The 19,569-nt window shown below is 40.2% G+C and overlaps 1 protein-coding gene across 3 annotated transcripts in view; it reads left to right on the forward strand.

The window, feature by feature from the left end:
* Nucleotides 1–19,569, forward strand: part of pdgfc (platelet derived growth factor c) — a 43,878-nt gene that overhangs the window by 1,431 nt on the left and 22,878 nt on the right. For 2 of the 3 annotated variants that reach the window (XM_086022442.1, XM_086022433.1), the window contains one exon: nt 14,015–14,119. The exons of the other annotated variant lie outside the window; for it this stretch is intronic. In XM_086022442.1, coding sequence (XP_085878568.1) covers nt 14,015–14,119 — 105 coding nt within the window. The remainder of the gene's footprint in view (nt 1–14,014; nt 14,120–19,569) is intronic. 3 annotated transcript variants of the gene reach the window in all.

A 19,569-nucleotide genomic window follows, 5' to 3' on the forward strand; every position in this document is an offset into this window, starting at 1 on the left:
AAAAAGCGGTAGTGTTTTGACAAAGGTCAACCATATTTCCCATGCCTGCCACCGCGTAGTGTCGTGAAATCCTGAGCTCTTGCTGGCCTGCAAGTTGGACTGAATTACATTTCTATTTCAAGTGGCTGTGTGAAAGATGAATAGCGATGATACTTTTGTTTTTGGTTTGTTTTGGGGCTTCTGCCATGACACCATTAATAGTGCGTAGGCATTCAAATTGACTTCCATCCTTATAGCGAAAGGAGGAAGTGAGTATACTTTAAAGCAATTCAGGACATTAGTATTGTTTTTTTTTTGTGTGTGTGTGCCAGTGTTGCTCCCATCCTCCTCAAAGTTGCTTAGTGCCAGTAAAAACGAAACAGACCCATTATCCCCCTCCCACCCCGCCCCCAGGGCATGACAAAAGTCCCATTCAACTACTTGTAAGTCAATGTTTCATCAAAAGAGTTGTGAAAAAATGTTATTAAGATAGAATTTTTGCCTAGTGCTGCTTTAATGGCTTCTTGGTTGTTTGTTTGGTTAGTTGAGTACGTAACCATGCGGTCTGATAACACTTAATAGGAAAGAAGCCAAAAACTGTGGTGCATTTTCAGAAAACCTTGTTTGCACCTCCTTTGTAATGCACATCACTGCCACTTACAGGACCGGGGTGGAACATTATCTGTAGTATTTGGTGTTTTTAGCCGGTTGGACTGAACTCAATCTATATCTTGTCCACTGAAATATCCAAACATCTTGTTTCTCACAAGAAGGTGAAGTGGCTGTTTAGTTCTTATTAGCAGGCGTTGATGGAGGGACAGTATTAAATTTAAGCAGCTGCTTATACTGCAGCACTTCCTTGAGGGATGCTGCTGCTGGGAGTCTTTTTTAGATCACACAGTGAGCCTCAAGTCTTAAAAAAGAGGAAATGATACGCATGACACTGGTAAACTTCCTTTGTTTTGGTGGCTGATGATTATATTACAATAACAACCACTGGACATGATGTGTTGGTCTGACTGATGCGTGGTGAGCCTATAATTTTTCACACTTAATAAAGTGAGACAACTTGAAAGCATGTGCACAGCTGCACTTTTGTGTTTTATTTTTGCCTCAAAAACCAGAGCTAACAGTCAAAGGACGTCCTACGGCCATAACCCAAACTGACCTCGTCTGTGATCTGATTGCAGTCTAGTTGCACGTCTGATGTAACAGTTTTCCATTTCACTCGCCACACACATAAAGAATCGCTTCCAACATCATATTTTAATTTGATTTAAAACTTGGCGATCCGAACGGTAGTCCAGCTGCCTGGCTTGGTTTAATGATAGCCATGAGTAAAAAAAAGATGGCTGAATGCTGATCTTAGAGACTGAACAGAGGCTACGCTGCGTGGAAACGTAGACATTAAAGTATAGCATATGTCACGGGAGTAGACTTAGTGTTGAAATTTACGACATTGGAGAATTTGTTTGTAGGTGCCAGATGTGACAAATGTGACAACCCCAATGGTTAACTCTAAGCCTACAAACTCACCATAATCACCCTAACATCTAACTCTAACCGAAGCCAAACCTAATCCATAACTCTTAACACTGAACCCTAACCTCTAACTCAAACGCTTAATCATAACTATAATCCTAATCCCCATTACCCAAGTCTAACCCTAACCTTTAATTCTAATGTAAACCCCTTAACCTTTGCAAAAGATGTTATAAGATTTGGAGTGAAAGGTTCCAATTTTTTGGATCCGACCCCCTTGCCCAAAAAGTCGGGTGGGAAAACATAAATCTGACCTCGGAGCCGCCAGCCCTGGCAAGGGCCCGGGATCCGTAGCCAGGAAAGGTTCTTGATGGCCTGGTAAAAGTTTGGACTTCCAAATTGGTGCCAGTTTCCAATAAAATTCTGACCTGTTTTGACATTTTTTCGCGAGTATGTTTCACTTCCATTTATCTATTCATTCTCTATGGGCGAACCCTACCCATAACCTTACCAGTAAACCGATCTCGAAACTGTATTGATTGTTGAGTCATAGCATCTTGAATCACCCAAGGCAAAATGTTGATCTTTTTTACGTTGTGGTACTCTTTATCCCTTTTGTAATTGACCTGTGATTTTCTCAACTGTAGAAGTCCATGTAAATACAAAGATACTTAATGTTATTCAGTAGGTACTGTAGGCAAATAGTTAGGTACCCAACTATCTATATAGAGAGATCATTAGGTACTTTTTAAAGTAGATTGGCCATTAATTAGCCCATGGTACCTTAATTCCTTTTATAAATGTTCTTTGATTTCGCCAATAATAAATTTAATATAATATAATATATACAATAAGAAATAGTCTTCCACCGAATGGCATGTAAAAGTAAAACATCCAGCATTACACATCAATACCCACCGAATACTTGTTCTATCTGTAGATTAATTTTAGATTAGGGGAGTCTTCAGATCCCACATGGGAGTTAAGTGTTCCCGGTTAACGTTCCCGTACAAGGCCAAATTTCTCCGCGCCCAAGCCCACCCGTAAGCGCCGTCCCCCCTGGCCCTGATCTTATTAGTACCAAACCCCCGCCGGAGATGCGGATTACCTCCATAAAAACTCCCTCGTACCCCCCCCCCCCCCCCCCTCTGAGCACCGCCGAAGGAAGGTATGCATGCGCCGAACCCGACCTGCCAGTGATCACAGAGGCCGCTGTTCCGCTCCAGATTACCAGATTACACTGGGAGAGTGACAGGCAGGGGGTGAGCGGGGTCAGCCACATACCCTACGGGAGGGGGGGGCGGGGGGAAAAAAATCGTCATATAGAAGGGTGGGGTTAAAGATAAAGAGGCATATTGTGCATTCATGAGATTACCATGGGGACAAATACGTGCTTATGGCATAGTAGTTTGAAAAAGTGGCTGGCTGCTCAGGAGCACACTTTGAGACATATGAGCATGTTGTCACATTTTGTAAGGGGGGTGGTGCGGGCACATATCGAGGGTCCCGGGGTTTCCAGATGTAGATGCCGTGATTGGATGTTGGAGCGCGTCCAAGTCCTGGGTGGCCGGGAAAAATGGGATTGAGATATCAGAGCCAAAGAGGACCTGTTGTAGGGAATTTCTGGTACCAGTTGAGTAAATGCCACACTCTAAACACACGCTCCAGGGCTCACAGTTCAGGCTAAGTCTCATAGGCTATACAGTAAGTGTGTGTATGGGGTAATAGAAATGGTGCATTTGAGATATGGTAGGTAGGGTGATGGGTTAGTAGATAAGTACTTCATGAGGTGGTCATGATTTATTTGGTAGTTAGGTAAGTACGGTAGGTAGGTACTTTTTAAGTGGATTGGCAGGTAGATAGTTTATTTGGTAGGTATGTAATTTATTCAGGAGGTAGGTATGCATATGTATATATATATATATATATATATATATATATATATATATATATATATATATATATATATATATATATATAACTTTATATATATATATATATATATATATATATATATATATATATATATATATATATAACTTTATATTAGGGGTGTAACGGTACACGTGGGTGTATTCATACGTTTCGGTATGGCATGTTCGGTTTGGTCCACTTATTAGCGCGATCTTACGCACAGGTGATATTGACTGTTGCATGCGGTAGAGGAGGCTAGCGGCACAAAAGAGAGAGCCAGAAAAGAGCTAGAGCTCGAAGGTCCGCCCGTACACTGCGGTCTCCTGTTTGGGAACATACTGGCTGTCCTGTTAAAATCGCCGATGGGGAAAGGTACGTGGTTGAGTCCGAAAGTTGTGTGCCGACATTGCTATATGAGATGGGCGGCAGGTAGCACGTCTAACATGCACGGCATCATCCGACTGCGAATGTTTCTTCGACGAGGGAGCAAAAACGTCAAACTTAAATAGCGAGATTTATCATATTGTAGCGTATTCCAGGAACACGCCGTCAGACGTAGTTTAATTATCACATTTTTATTAATGCAAGTACAACTGCTCACGCTCTTCTTTCTCCGCTGCTCCACTCGCTTGCCGTACGATGCATTCATGAACCTCGGAAACATCACAACTCAGCAACACACAAATCCGACCACAACACAAATAACCCAATTCGTTACAATATGCTGTTGAACATTCAAAGATTTCAATGCCAAGTGTATACAATTTCACAAAGACTTTTTAAAGTTACTGTATATTTTTCATTATAAAAATAGTTTAATATAGTTAGCAATAATTATAACTGATATTGTATGTATTTTTTTCATCATAAAAGTGTATATATGTACTGTAATGACAACTTGTCTTCAACTTGAATACTTAGATGTGTCAAAGGCTGTTGCTGCTGAGTATTTAAAGATTTCAATGTCTTAATAATTTACAAAATTAGATCTTTATTGTTCATGTATTTTTTATTCTGGTGTAATTTCTTAGAATATCACCTGAATGGTTCGCTTTTATTTATTTTTTCGAAAAAAAAGTACAATTTACTTGACATCTTTTCAAAATAAAAATATTTTAAAAAAAAAAGTTTTTTGTACCGAAAATATTCCGAACCGAAGTTTACCAAAAAAACGAAGTGAAACGTGATTTAGCGTACCGTTACACCACTAATATATATATATACTGTCATTGGGCAACCTTTCAGTAATTTTCTGCATGTTACTGCTAACTAGAATCTGAGAGCGTTGCTGCCTACACGTAGGTAGGTTTGAAACCCTTCTCTGAAACCTAATCTTGGTTTAAAACTGCAATTTGAAAAGCTAACCCTGGTTTGAAAACGTGACACAGGACTGAAAACCTCATTTGAAACCCTAACATTGGCCTTAAATGTTACATTCAACCGAGGCTTAAAACACTTCTTTTAAACCATAACAATTTTTTGGAAACCATAATTTAAACCATCTCTTGTTTAAAACTCCAACAGTGCCTTGAAACCTTACTTTGAAACCATAACCTAGACTTCAAACCCTTCTCTGAAACCTGAACTCTGGCTGTATACCCAACTTTGAAACACCAATCCTGGCTGGAAACCCAAACATGAAGCCTCCTCTGAAATCGTAAACCTGTCTTGAATCCCTAATCTGAAATCATAACCTAATTTGAAGTCTGTACCCTAATTTGAAACCCTAAATCCAGGTTTGATGCCCTACTTTTAGACCCTAATCCTGGCTGGAAATCCTAATGCCATTTTAAAACACTATTTTGAAACCTTAACCCTGGCTTGAAACCCTTTACTGAAACCCTAACCCTGCCTTGAAAACCTCATTTGAAGCCCTAAACCTGTCTTGGGACCCTAATCCATAACCATGACCCAATTTGAATCCCAAACCATAGTTTGAAACCCTTACCCAGGCTTGAAACCCGACTTTGAAACCCCAGATGTCGTGTAACTCCACTTTAAAAACATAACCCTTGTTTGAAACTCTAATTATAAACCGTAACTTTTGTTTAAAAAACCCTAACACGGGCCACAAAATGGACATTATTCAAAGTGATACGGCAACACCACTGGGACAACTGTGTTTCATAGCGATCCTGCCCTACCATCCAGACTACTGAGTGTGCAGAATGCACTGACTCAGCACAGCGTTTATAAATAGCTCGCGGGCAGGGTGGCTCTCGGTGAGGAAAAGGCACTCGGGCCAAAACAATAAGCAGGATAAATGATGTCATGAAATAATATGTGGCACTTTGTCGACCACCTCCTTTTTGGTGCCGCTTATCGCTCCCGCCCGGGCACCAATGTAGTTGTGCCGCCTCATTTCAGCCGCCCTTGACTGGGAACAATAACATCACACTACAGATAAAGACACTCTGCTTGGCAAAGACATGGTGGCAATATCCCGTGCCCGGGAAATATTGGAGCTTCTTTTGTGGCGGTTTTGTGGGGTCTCTGTGTGTAATAGGATAATGATGATCATCACAGACATGTTCACTTAGTTAGTTTACGGGGCTTTACCACTTCCTTTAATCTCCTCCTTAACTCATTTACTGCCAAACATTTTCAGACCCTCTTTTGCGCTAATGTTTGAAAAAAAAATTGAAAAAAATACTGGTATTTAATGGCTGGACTGTGAAAAGACAAGTAAATTCATCAATGGCAGTGAATGAGTTAAGGGTAAAATGCATGCTCAATAGGGTTTAGGTCGAACGTTTATGTGACTGATCTCCTTGGTTGTTTTGGCAGTGTGATTTGGGTCTTTATCTTGTTTTTACCACCTCCCATAGATAGTTCTCTGGTTTAAATGTTGGTTAAACATCTAATGTTCATGTAGTCTTCACATGCAATTACAAAAACTGCCATTAAATGATTCAACATTAAAAAAATAATAATAAATGATAATAATAATAATGCCATTTGGAATATCTTTAAAACAAACTTAAAATTTGTTCTCAGTATTTTTCTATTTTGTGGCGGGAATTTTAAATTACATGTATAGTCATTTTAATCAAATATATATCCCGTGACCCTTGTGAGGATAAGCGGTGTGGATAATGGACGGATGGCTATATTTCTAAAATTAAAGATTGAATTAATTGACTTGCCGTTTAAAGAAGCCTCCCCCCAAAAGATAACAAATGTTATGGGGATTTTTTATATGGAAAATTGCACTTTATAATGTTGTACTTTACAAAGTTGGTAATAACACATTTTAATAGAATGTAAAGAACTGAACATTTTGTGCATGTAAATAATTAATTGTGGCTCCTTTTGGTGTGCGCAACTTGGCCACCCGGAGGCAGTATAAGACTGTCATGCAAAAACAACGAAGAATTTCGCAACTACTGTAAGTGACTTAGTAGCTGCAGTTGTTTTTGACACCAAATTAAGTATTTATGCCTATGGGTATTGCGATATTGTCAGTCTACATGTGTTGCTGAAGCGTTTGTTGATCCATCCGTCTCTTGAAGGGTTAAAACACACTCAAATGCAAATGAAGTGTTGCCTGTCAAAACCCAAATCTAAAATTGAGCATAGACATCCGAGCCTCCCAGCAGTCAGTCAGGCCTGCTTGTCAGAGCACATTGCTGTCAATCACCACGCGCTTCCTTGTTTCTTGGTCTTTGCTTTTGCTCGTCGTCCTGACCTGCTCCCGCACTGTAATTTGATGTTTTTTCTGCTAAATTCACTCTCTAATGCTAGCCTATTTGTACAGCAACTTGCATAACGTATCGCCGCTTTTGTAAAAAGCTTCCGGTGACCATTTTGACACGCTTTTAAGGGCACATTAGCGGAAAATTGTGGAGGTTCAAGTGAAAAAAAGTAGGCAAGAACAAACTAGTTGAAACTCAAATGATGAGGCATTATGACTGATGATGATTAAATAAACACTCCATGTTAATGCCTATAAATCATAATTTTGATGTGCCAAATGTGTGAAAGCTGCTTCTAGTCTGCTACTAGTTTTAAACTTGCCTGGTCCTAATCTGGTTGTAGTGTGTCTGTGTCCTAGCCCGATAGTGGTCTGTTACTAGCTGGTTCTTACCGGGTAGGACACTGGCGCTTGCTTGGTACTTGCCTCCTTGAATTCTGGTACTAGTCCAGTTCTTAACCGTCTGTGTCTAGTCTGGTTCTAGCCTGATTATATAAGGTGCTTGTGATTCACAGATATTAATTTTTTTTAAGTGCATGTCAAGTCAAGTTTTGAGTTACAAAGCTTCTTCTGTTGCATGGTGCGGGTGGGTTTGATGGGTTACAAGAGCACAACACAGCTTTCACCAAGACCAAGACCTCGCTCCTCTGAATTCCGCCCGCACTTCCTTGTCCGGGAGTTGACCTTGGCTGGCGTCTCTGGAGGGCATCTCGTCACCTCGGTGGGAACCCTGAAGAATCCCGCAGTTGTGTCCTCTGTTGCCCCGAGGCGCAAACTAGACTAAATGGATAGCTGCAGTCCAGCTATTGAAACATACCAATGCCAGGGAAACATCCTTGAATTCATGCAATTCCCATGTCGTGGGCCGATTAAAAAGTGTAGTCATGAAGTTGCAATTATAAAAAAACACTTTTATCTGGTTGAATTCTTCCAAAAATTAAATCTTACCATCCTTGAATTCATGCAATTCCCATGTCGCGGGCCGATGAAAAAGTGTAGTCATGAAGTTGCAATTATAAAAAACACTTTTATCTGGTTGAATTCTTTCAAAAATTAAATCTTAATATTACTACCTTAATGACCCACCAAGTTAATTCCTAGTTTTGACGAACAATGACAAAAACTACACATCACGTACGTCTGAAAGGTGATCCTTCCAAGATTTGATATAAACAAATATTATATACAATAAATATACTATTTTTGTGAACGTTTTGATCCACAACTAATAAGTAAAAATCAGTTATGACATATAGTTTTATAATAATTTATCTTGGTTTATATTTCCATGCGGCGGCACGGTGGTCGACTGGTTAGCACGTCCGCCTCACAGTTCAGAGGTCGTGGGTTCGATCCTGGCTCCGGCCTCCCTGTGTGGAGTTTGCATGTTCTCCCCGTGCCTGCGTGGGTTTTCTCCGGGTACTCCGGTTTCCTCCCACATTCCAAAAACATGCATGGTAAGTTGATTGGATACTCTAAATTGCCCCTAGGTGTGATTGTGAGTGCGGATGTTTGTCTCTGTGTGCCCTGCGATTGGCTGGCAACCAATTCAGGGTGTCCCCCGCCTACTGCCCAAAGACAGCTGGGATAGGCTCCAGCATGCCCCGCGACCCTTGTGAGGATAAGCGGTACAGATAATGGATGAATGGATATATTTCCATGCGATGGTTGAATGTTGCTGGGGAGTATGTAAATATTTCACTTTTCCTATTTAGTTATTTATCTATTTATATGTTGTTTGGGTTTCATTTTATATTGGATGTATTGTTTATATGTCTTTTCATTTCTATTTATTTAATTAATTTTACTGTGTTTGTGCTGATTTATTTTTATTTTGTTTGTGCTAATTTTTTAAACAAGATGTTTTGTTTGTATAGTATATTAGTTGAAATTGTTTTTTATTGTATTTTATTTTCATTTATATATTAATTTTATTGTATTTGTATTAATAAATTGTGTAACTGATTTATTTTAAGTCTTATATAATTGAATTGATGCATTAATTTTTTCATTTATAATTTTAAAAAAATCATTTTACTTGTACTTGTTTATTCAATTTTATTTTCATTTTTAATAACATGTCATTTATTTTTTAATTTTAATCTGATTTCATTTTGTACATTTCTTATTTTACATACTGTCTCTTTATTTGTATTCATTCATTCATTCATTCATTATCCATACCGCTTATCCTCACAAGGGTCGCGGGCGTGCTGGAGCCTATCCCAGCTGTCTTTGGGCAGTGGGCGGGGGACACCCTGAATTGGTTGCCAGCCAATCGCAGGGCACACAGAGACAAACATACGCACTCACAATCACACCTAGGGGCAATTTAGAGAGTCCAATCAACTTACCATGCATGTTTTTGGAATGTGGGAGGAAACCGGAGTACCCGGAGGAAACCCACGCAGGCACGGGGAGAACATGCAAACTCCACACAGGGAGGCCGGAGCCGGGATCGAACCCACGACCTCTGAACTGTGAGGCGGACGTGCTAACCAGTCGGCCACCGTGCCGCATTTGTATTCATTTTCATGTTATTTGTTTATATTTTTAATTGAAAATGTGATGATTTTTATTTTTATTTAAATATTGTTTATTATTTTTATGTATTAAATTTTTTTGTAATTGTTTTATTTTTTAATTCGACTGATTTTTTTTCATTTATGTTTTTATTTTTTAAATGTTTTTTTCATGTTATGTATTTTTTTACATATACGTATAATTTAGCATTATGTGCTAATCCAGTAATCGTGTGAATGCTTAAGGGTTTTTTTTTTTCAGAAGAAAGTATTGGAATACTGTACTTCATTTAATTTCTGGATTTACACTCAGTCTCAGACTTTAGATTTAGACGTGTTAACCAACACAAAAACCAAAGAGCTGTCTCATGGATGACAAACAAGCAATTGTGAAGCTGAGAGAAGATTCCTTGGCTCCGGTGTGCAGAAGCTCCTTAATTCATGCGGCTGCACTAAAGCATTGCGGCACATTTTACGCTTACGGGAGCACCGCAGGCTGGCTAATTTTAGCTTGTGCAGCCATGCGTGAACAGCTGCATACATTTGACACCTCGGGCAGATGTGATAGGAATCTTCACATTTCAAGGACAACACAACCGAGACGTGTTGGAGTAAAGACTCGTTTAGGAAAAATAATGAGTTTCTAGTATAGCACTTGTCCATTCAGTTGAAGCTTTGTAGTCAGATTCTGTTTAAAACAACATATTTTTATAAAGACACAACATAAATCATCAATAGGCCTCACTTGATAGATGACAAGAACGTACCATTTGGGGTTCTGGGATGGGAGAGCACTTCCGTCCTCAGATGGCAAAAAAATAATACCAATTACCAGATTAGAGCAGGTAAAACCAGACTGGTCAGAGACAAACAAGGGCTAGACTTAAAACGGGCAGACATTGTCTACAAAGGCTAGACATAGACTACAACCAGGCTTGTTTCTGACAAGTACCAGGCTACTGTCGGATGTGAACAAGGATACAACCAGATTAGGACTAGACTAGTGCCAGAGTAGGACCAGGTTAGATTCAGGTTATGACTAGACTAGAACCATGCTAGTACCAAACTCAAAGCCAGAGTTCAGATTATATTAGTACCAAGTACCGGGCTTTTACCAGGCTAGAGGCAGTCTAGTAGCAGGCTGCACTTTACCAGTTTGAGACTTGTGCCAGGCAAGAGCCATATTTGTTTTGGACTAGTTTGAATTTAGTGCCATACTAGGGCTGGATTAGAACCAGGCTTGACCCAAGATAGTACTAGTCGAGAGGTAAGCAAGCCTAGTACCAGGACCCTGTGAGTTTCAGACTAGCACCAGGCTAGAACCAGGCTAAAACCAGAGCAGTAATACGCTGGACCAGTCTAATTCAGGTCGATTGCAAACCATAGTCAGGCTAGCACTAAACTATTTTTGAGACTAGTATTAGACGAGGACTAGATTAGTTAGGTTATTACTAGTAAAGTATCAGCCTTGTACAGGGTTAGGAACTGGCTAGAACCAGACTGGCAGAGACAAAGTAGGACCATATGAGTACCACATCAAAACCAGTCTAAAAGGAGGCTTGACAAGCCTAGTAATAGGCCAGTATCAGACCAGGATCAGAGTAGAGCCAGGCTAATGCTAAATTAGACCCGAGCAGTACCAGGCTAGACTGTACCAGTTACAGTCTAGAACCAGGCTAGAAAATACAGGGGACCCTCATTCACCTCCACTGTTGCTGTACCATTAGACTTCACAATCTCCACTTTGCTGCAGTGGGCCCCTAGTTTCCACTTGGATAAATTACACCCCACAGTCTCCAAAACAACATTTAAAAGAGGACCAGGAGCTTTTTAGATAAGAAAATAAACATTACACCTGTCCCAGTAGTTGATGATGTCACCCGACACATGGCGATTGGCACACATGCCTCCATGCCGCAGTAACCTGATCATACCCGCTATTTAAAGAATGTAAGGCTTTCCCCGAGTTGTTTTCACAGAGGGATGGATATGCTTCACGACTTGGGAACCCTCCAACCCCCTCAACCCCGTGGGTGGGGGTATCCATTACCTCGACCCACATTAGCTGTTAGTTGGTGTGTGTGTAGTCTCATCCGGATGTGTGGCAGCCTGCTTTTAATCAAATCTCACTTCAGTTTTGTATGAAAGTGAGACCCCGCAAATGTAGCAGATGGTTTTGTACTAAAGAGCTTGTTTGACAAATCCGTGTGGGAAAGAGGTCCTGGAAACTGTTGGAAAAAGGGCAGACGGAGGTGACTTGATGAAGATTTAGTGGGTCCCCAAAAAAGTGCATTCATTTTGTTTGTGTGGTAATACTATGTATTAGGTAGCTTATTTGAGCAGGCATCTTAATGGCGAGGGAGAGCCAGAGAGGACTCCGATGTCTCCACTTGACGAACTTGCAATCGCCTCTTGAATCAAATCTAATCCATTTTCATTGACAACGGATATCTAATTTACTGCAGTAGGCCCACAGTCTCCTCTAAAATTGTGTCTCCTTACTGTGTAGAAAGCAGGAGATTCTCATGTTTCTCCATTGTTCTTTGTTAGGATGTGCCGTTCCTTGCTAACCTTCATTTATACTGTTACTTTGACCTGAGTCCCCATAGTCTTCACTTTGCTGCAGCAAGCCTGCAGTCTCCTCTTGGATAAAAATGTGGCTCCTTGCTGTGTAGAAGTAATAATGGGGTGATAATTTTTTTGAATAAGGGCAGGGGGTCACGGCCGGAAGGGCACCCAGGTCAAGGGTGGAGGGTCGCGGCCGGACCGGCAAAAAAGGGTCAAGTGCCCAGCTCTGCTTATGCTGTTACTGTGACCTGAGTCTCCATAGTCTCCAATTTGCTGCAGCAGGCCTGCAGTCTGCTCTTGGATGAAAATGGATCTCCTCAACACAGAGGAGTAAATACAGGAGACCCTCATTCTCCTCTGTGTTTGTCGACTCCAGGGTCTCTCAATTTTGCTGCAGCTGGCCCGCAGTTTTCTCTTCGATAAAAATGTGTCTCCTTAGCGCGGTGAAGTAAATACAGAAGACTCTTATTTACTCCATCGTTGTTTGTTTGTGCTTCTCGTTCTCAATTGAAGCATTTTTTTTCCACCAGTTTCCCAATTACTGACATTTACTTGCTGGAAGGATTTCTTCACGCCACACCATTCAAGTGTGTTTCTTGACGATGCACAGGAAATCTGATCAAGGAGTGTCCCATTCGACCAAGTCAGTCATGTCTGACACATACGAACGAGTTCAAAAGTGATTGGATGGTGCAAATATGTGATTGCAGGATATCAGACACGCTTTGGAGTGGAAGTAATGGACCAGCTGTGAGGTATAAATCAAGTGTGAATGAGGCAATCTGGTAATCAGGTTGGCCAATTAATAATGTCAACAGATTGATAATACTACAATATAATGTTCATGAATATGTAGGATTGATGAGGCGAAGCTCAATCAGCTTCAGGCTAGCCCGGAGCATCTTTGCCACGTCTCCACCCGGAAAGTGATTGATCACTACTAAACGCGTCACAAAACAAGCGCTCTTTCATATGTATGCTAATGAACTCAGCTAGGGACAATTGCATTATGAGTTCTTTTTGTTGTTGTTTTTAAACTCTGAGAGATATGTGACCATACTAGTTTATGCTAACTCATGTTTTGCAAAGCAAGATAAAAGCTATGTAGTTGTATTGAAAAATTGCAAAAAAATAATGCTATGCTTTTATTTGCTCGTAAACCAAAATGCTAACACAATACAACTGCCGTTGAACTAGCAAGCTAAGCACATTACATTCACAAAGGACGCTTGTAGTATTTAAAAGCCTTGAACCTTCTAATGGATCCTGCAGTAATCTACTAAAGTACCAAAAGGTTAATAATAATAAATGGGCTCATTATGATAAAGGTAATGATGCAATCCACATCGGACGCAAATGAACCTCAGCAGTTAAGTACAATAATGTTTATGTTTATTTATAAATAAAGCTTCCACATTCAAAGTGATTCAAATTCCACAGAAGCCTTTCGTGCACAAGTGAGGTTAATCACAGTCTATTGCTTTGGGCCACTATTTAACCAGGGAGGGCTTAAACACTCATGAAACGCTGCAGGTCCGCCAAACTCGAAAGAGTGCGCATTACAGTGCTTCATAATGCCGGATGGTCTCTTTAGGACAGGTGGTCTAATACATCTGTTGAGCACTGTATATTCTTTTTGACAGGCTTAATCTGCGTAATTCTTATTCCACGAACACAATATATATATTTTTTTTTAACATTTAGTTCCGCTGGAACAAGTGCATAAGACCACAAACAAAACAGAGAATGTAAGCATCATAACGAGCCTCAATGTGGACAATTTCAATTCCAGTAAACTCGTAACAAGAAGCACACCAATGATTACCTTAATCTATCCATTTTCATCCATATTCAGGGGGCCGCCGTTTTGGCCATTACCGTCCTCTGCTGTTGACTGAAATTGACGTCAGTGCCCTCGGGCTGGCATTGCGAACGTCACGTGACCTAACCCTGGAAACAGGTGAGCCTTTTTCTAAAGCGCTTCATGATGCTGGATGCTCTATCGGTGGTGGTGGTCTAAAGTACTTTTTAAGCATTTGCGAGAACCAAATTGACCTTCAGTGTGCTTCTTTTTTGGAACTCATTGAAATCGAAACTGTCCACTCCGAAGCACTTTTCATTCCTGATACTCTCTGAGCGGTGGTGGTCCAATGCACTTGTTATGGAATGTCCCTTCATCTTTCTCGTCTGAAAATTAGTTACGTAATGTATTACGTAATGTACAATGATGATTTTTCTGAGACAACTGAAATTGAAATTGTCCGCATTAAAGCACTTCATGATGCTGAATGGTTTCCTAACCACAGGAGCTGTAGCTGTAGGCTATCATCTATCAAGCATTGTACATTGAGTTTACCAGCTGCAAGGTATACCATTTGGTGCGCTTCTTTTTCAGAGTTCTCAAAAATGGAAACAGTTTGCATTGAAAGCACTTTATGATGTGAATGCTTTCTTGGGGTTAGTGATCTAAAGCACCAATGAAGCACTGAAAAGGCAGTTTGCCTGGCGCAAGGTGACCTTTAATGCGCTTCTTACAAAGTTAACTGAACTTGAAAGAGAATGCAGTAAAGCGTTTCATCCTGTCTTTATGACTTACATTTGCTAAGCACAATAGTTACGTACAATAAATGTTGGCAGCGGCCACAGTGAGCGCGAGTGGGAACACGTCAAGCGTCCTCCTGACAAAATCCATCAGCAGCAAGATGTGACGCCTCCAACCATGTTGAAATAAAAAAGAATTTGAATAGAAGCTGAAAAAAAAAATGCTGTCAACAGTTGTGTGTTTTGGCTGAGAGAAGCACAAAGTGAAAGATGGACTTTGACAAACCTAGTCAATGCTGGCGCGGCTACCGTCAAACATTCTCATTAGAGGCAGCTGCAAGGGGAAAGTGGAGGAGGAAGAAGAGTAGGATGATGAAGATGACGAGGGCTCAACACCTCCACGTTCACTCGCTGTTAGGTAGCACTTTTAACAGCATCAATAGAATGGGAAATGTCACATATATGCTGGACAAAACTATTGGGAAACGTGGACATTCAATCTACAGGAAGTGAAGAAACTATACAATTTCACCCTGCTTGCACAAGTACTCCTGCCGTCCTGTTGCGTTACGAGCAGTTGTTGTCGGGCAAATATTTATGCATCACAGCAGATGTGGAATTATCTGATTACAGAATGTTGTGTCACTGCGTGAAAGAGTCACAGTTGCAGCAATGTCTCACTTTTGCTGGGATGGACTACTTGCCTTAAATCTTGCTCCACAAAAGCAAAATTAATCACAATATCATGCTTGGACTAGAACAGGAGAAGTTTTTATGTTTCACTTAATGCCTGATTTTTTTTTATAATAAAAAAAACATTTGGCTTTAATGTGTGGGGTCTGAAACAGATAAATAGGGATGGGTGTGTACTGATACCGAACTGATACCGAATTTTAAGATATCGGGTCCTCGTGGAGGCTGCCGATAACAGCCAACAATACATACTAAGCCAAAAAATTCTGACATTGAGTAAGTCCTCCTCCGCAGTAGTTGATGATATGCTGCGGCGGTTTGACACATCAGTGAGCCATCATCTGCATCAGAAAGAAATGTCTTTGCTACAATTTGTCATCATTGTATTAAATGAAATAAAAAATATCAAAAGAACTAGAGGTAACAGTGTACTTGGTAAGGGTGAGTACTGAAAAAGTGAATACTCATACTGGTATCAGTTTGGAAAAAAAAAAACTGGTGTTGATCATCTCATCAGTTAAATAATCTTTTTGAAAAATCCTTCTGTGTACGCTAGGGCTAAAGTTGCCCACCACTGCTTTTAAAGGCAAGGTAGGAGTTGTTGTATGTTTCTGTGCTTGTGCAAAGTGGGCTGCAATCATTCTCTCAGCACAAGTCGGTCTTCTTCTATGTTCAGTGGCCTAAAGGCTGCTTCTGGTTGCGGCCACTTCCTCCAAGCCACAAATCCGATGGCTAAAAATTCTCCTGTTGTGCCACCACTTACAGATGTGACTTCAAAGCCACCCGATTGGCAGCTGTGTCCAGCTAAAGGGACGATGTTGTCTCGATGGAGACGTCTCCGAGGCTTTACCGTCACTGGGAAATTTCCTATTAGGATTACACAGCTCAATGAAACACTACACTTTTTGGGTGTTTTTTTTGTCTTCCCTCTAAATATTGCAATGCCTTAACATTTAAGAAGTCATGCTTTGCAACGTTGCCTCATATATAGACAATATGTACTGTAGACTCTCCTGCCACAACCACAAATATGATATTAGATAAATATCCAAGCCTTTCTATTTTTTCATTATTTTTTAAAATTACATTTATTAGGTATTTTATTTTGTTATTGTGTTTTGTTTTCTTCTTTACTGTTTTTGTGCTGTAAATGATAATTATTTTTATTTATTTTCCATTTATCTTAAGTTTGGGTGTTTTTTTGTTTGTTTTTATCTTACTGGTAGTTTTTATTTATTTTGTTTGAATTTGTGTTTGCTTTTTTGTTTCCTTTTGCTTTATTTTGCAATGAGTAATCAATTGTTTTCATTTTGACTTATGTTTATTTTTTTGTTTAGTTTTTAATTATTTCATTTAATTTGAGTTTTTTTTAAAAAATGTTTTACAATGCGTAAATTTAATTTCTTCTCTCTCTGGGAAAAATATTAAACCACATAAAAAAAAACATCAAAATAAATTATAATAATGAGTACCTCTCTGACAGAGTTTCAATCAAAACTAGGCATTATTATGTCTGTAAAAGCTTAATTTTCCTTGAAACTCTTGTACCTGATCTCATCATGCTATGAATTGAGTATTGAATCTCATTTTAGTGTGGAAGAGTACCAAATGAATAGGCCTATGATGCGTCTTTTAAAAGTGAAATCTTCAGACAGAAGTCAGAAGGTGATTCCATGTCTTCATCCAGTCACATACAGAATTCCATCTGACACTCAATCTTGCCGTGGCCGGATGCCACACAACAAGTGTTGGCACTAATGAGAGCCTCACGCAAATCACTTGGAGGTGCGGTGCTTTTGCAACCTGAGCAGTAGAAGGAAGGAGAAAGTCTGCGGTGGCAGGTTTCAGGCCCCCAGGGACCACTCGGAGTCCAGTCAGAGTCCGGTGGGGGTGGGAGAAGGCACACATTGCTGTGTGTGCGCAATCGTCACCATTAACATTGTGCAGCTGTGGCACTTAAGCAAGGATTAATTGCATGTGTGTTCATTAGAGCCGTCGTCCGTCTGCAGCGTGGGAACTCGTCCGTCGTCCGTCATCCACCTTTTTTTCCGGGGGTAAAAAAATTGTATATACTATAGGCCGGTCCGCCTCTAATTTAAAATGGGCGTCCGATCATTCTGAATTTTTCAATTGTCACAAATGGCAAAACTGCCCCGAAAGTGGCTGCTTCAAACCAACATGGCCACCTTCCTGTGTCTTTTTCAAAATGTTTTTTTTAAGACTTTTTTTGTGCGTCTAGTCATGATGGACATGCCTACCAAATTTAATGTTGCGTGAAACCCATCCGATTCAAGTTAAGGCTCATTTGACCTTGGATTTCACTAAAAATGTACACTTTCAACCAAAATGTCTGACTTTCTGTTTAATACAAGGCATTGGTCCTTTAGACTTTTTCATCCAACCTGTCATGATAGATCATCACTGAAAAGTTGATTGTAGAAGCTAGTGTAGGAGATATTCCCATGACTTTGGAGGCGTTTTTTTTCCATTGAGCCCTATCTGCCTGGCAACGAGTGATCACACCAGAAATGAGCCATTTTGTCAGTCTATGTCACTTAAAGTTAGTTTACATTTTACTCAATAACATTTCGTCATATTTTTTACAGTATTTAGTTAGGTTGCGACAGCGTCCCAGCAACATGCCCGGCAGATAAACTCACTGCACAAGTAGGCTGCACATGCCCAATTATTAAAAATTCACACTACCACAGATTACTGCCGTGTGTTTGCAGCCATGTACGGGTAACCGACTTAAAGCTTTAAAGCAATAAATAGTAGCTAAGCCGGGCCTGGGAATTGACTGCACCTGCAGGACTCCTAACAGGCAACAGATGTTGGCATTAAGCTTTGAAATAATCATGAAAAAAAGTGAATTAATCCTTTGTTGGTTTACGCTGTCTCGTTAGTTGGTGCGGCTCCCACCAACCGGCCTCCCACTCCAAAATTTACTCAGTTGGAAGCGGGTGTCCTAAATTGAAATAATTTTTACTTTATGCTTTTACGACTTGGAAGAAGGAGCGTTTTGACCTTTTATAGAAAACTTCATGCACCACAAACACTTCCTTGAGGAACTCTGCTCAGTGTTATTGAGGAAATTTCTTGATATGCTGTTCCTTCACTGGGAATGTCACAATCAGATTGCAACTTTTGTACCCTTAACTTTGACTGTTTTGCTTTTTCTTGCAACAAGAACCAAGGAGGTTTTGTACCCTTTCTAGAAATGGACCTTAAACACCTCGTTGAGGAACTCCACTTAGTACTAGAGGAAATTGAGTGGTATACTTCTTATCTTTTATATCTTTTCACTGGGATTGTCAACCTCAGAATTCAAATTTTGTACCCTGAACACCTTTTTTTACAGTTTTGCTTGTTCTTGGTACAAGGCTGAAAGTGTGTTTCGACCTTTTGTCGAAAACTTCATGGACTTCACTATCTTAAGGGACTCCGTTCAGTAGTAGTGAGGAAATCTAGGGGTGTACTGTCTCTTCACTTGTCACCGTCGTAATTCAACTTTTGTACCTTCAACACGTGGATTCTACTATTCTGAAAAGAAAGAAAAACTTTAAATGACCTCAAAAACTTCCTTGAGGAACTCCGTTCAGGACTAGTGAGGATTTCTTTCCTTTCCTAGACGATTGTGACCCTGATTTCACCTTTTATACCCGAATACCAGATTTCTTTAGTCTTTTACACCTTGAAAAATGTGCAATCATATTACCTCTATTTTTGACCCATGATGACTGTTTTTAATATAATACAGTTAGTTATACAATACATTTATTATTCGTGTCAAGTGACACTGGAGTTTAAAACACACTTTTAAAAAGGTAAGACTCAGGGCGTTGACTCTGCACTTTAATTGTGCTTTAAAGCATGCTGCTGTTTTGGTTAGCAACAGAGTTCCAAGGCCGAACTAAGATAATTAGTACCCATTTTTATTGATGGGAAAAGGTAGTCTTTCATTTTTTTAAGTGGATGACCACACAGCTTCTACTGGAGGGACGGCATGTATTTGAGGAAATTCGCTATTTTCAATAGCAGCGCTGTTAGCAGCCTACCCACAGAGTTCATTCATGTCCATGTTACGGTGGGCGGGGGTCCCTATAACTCCCCTCTTGCCCGTATGTATGTGCGCTCCAGTGGAAAGGTTAATGTTCAACAGCGTGAATGGAAGGT

This window comes from Filicampus tigris, chromosome 2, assembly GCF_054856515.1.
Source record: "Filicampus tigris isolate MCC_2025a chromosome 2, RoL_Ftig_1.0, whole genome shotgun sequence".
Classification (NCBI taxonomy): Eukaryota; Metazoa; Chordata; class Actinopteri; order Syngnathiformes; family Syngnathidae; genus Filicampus; species Filicampus tigris.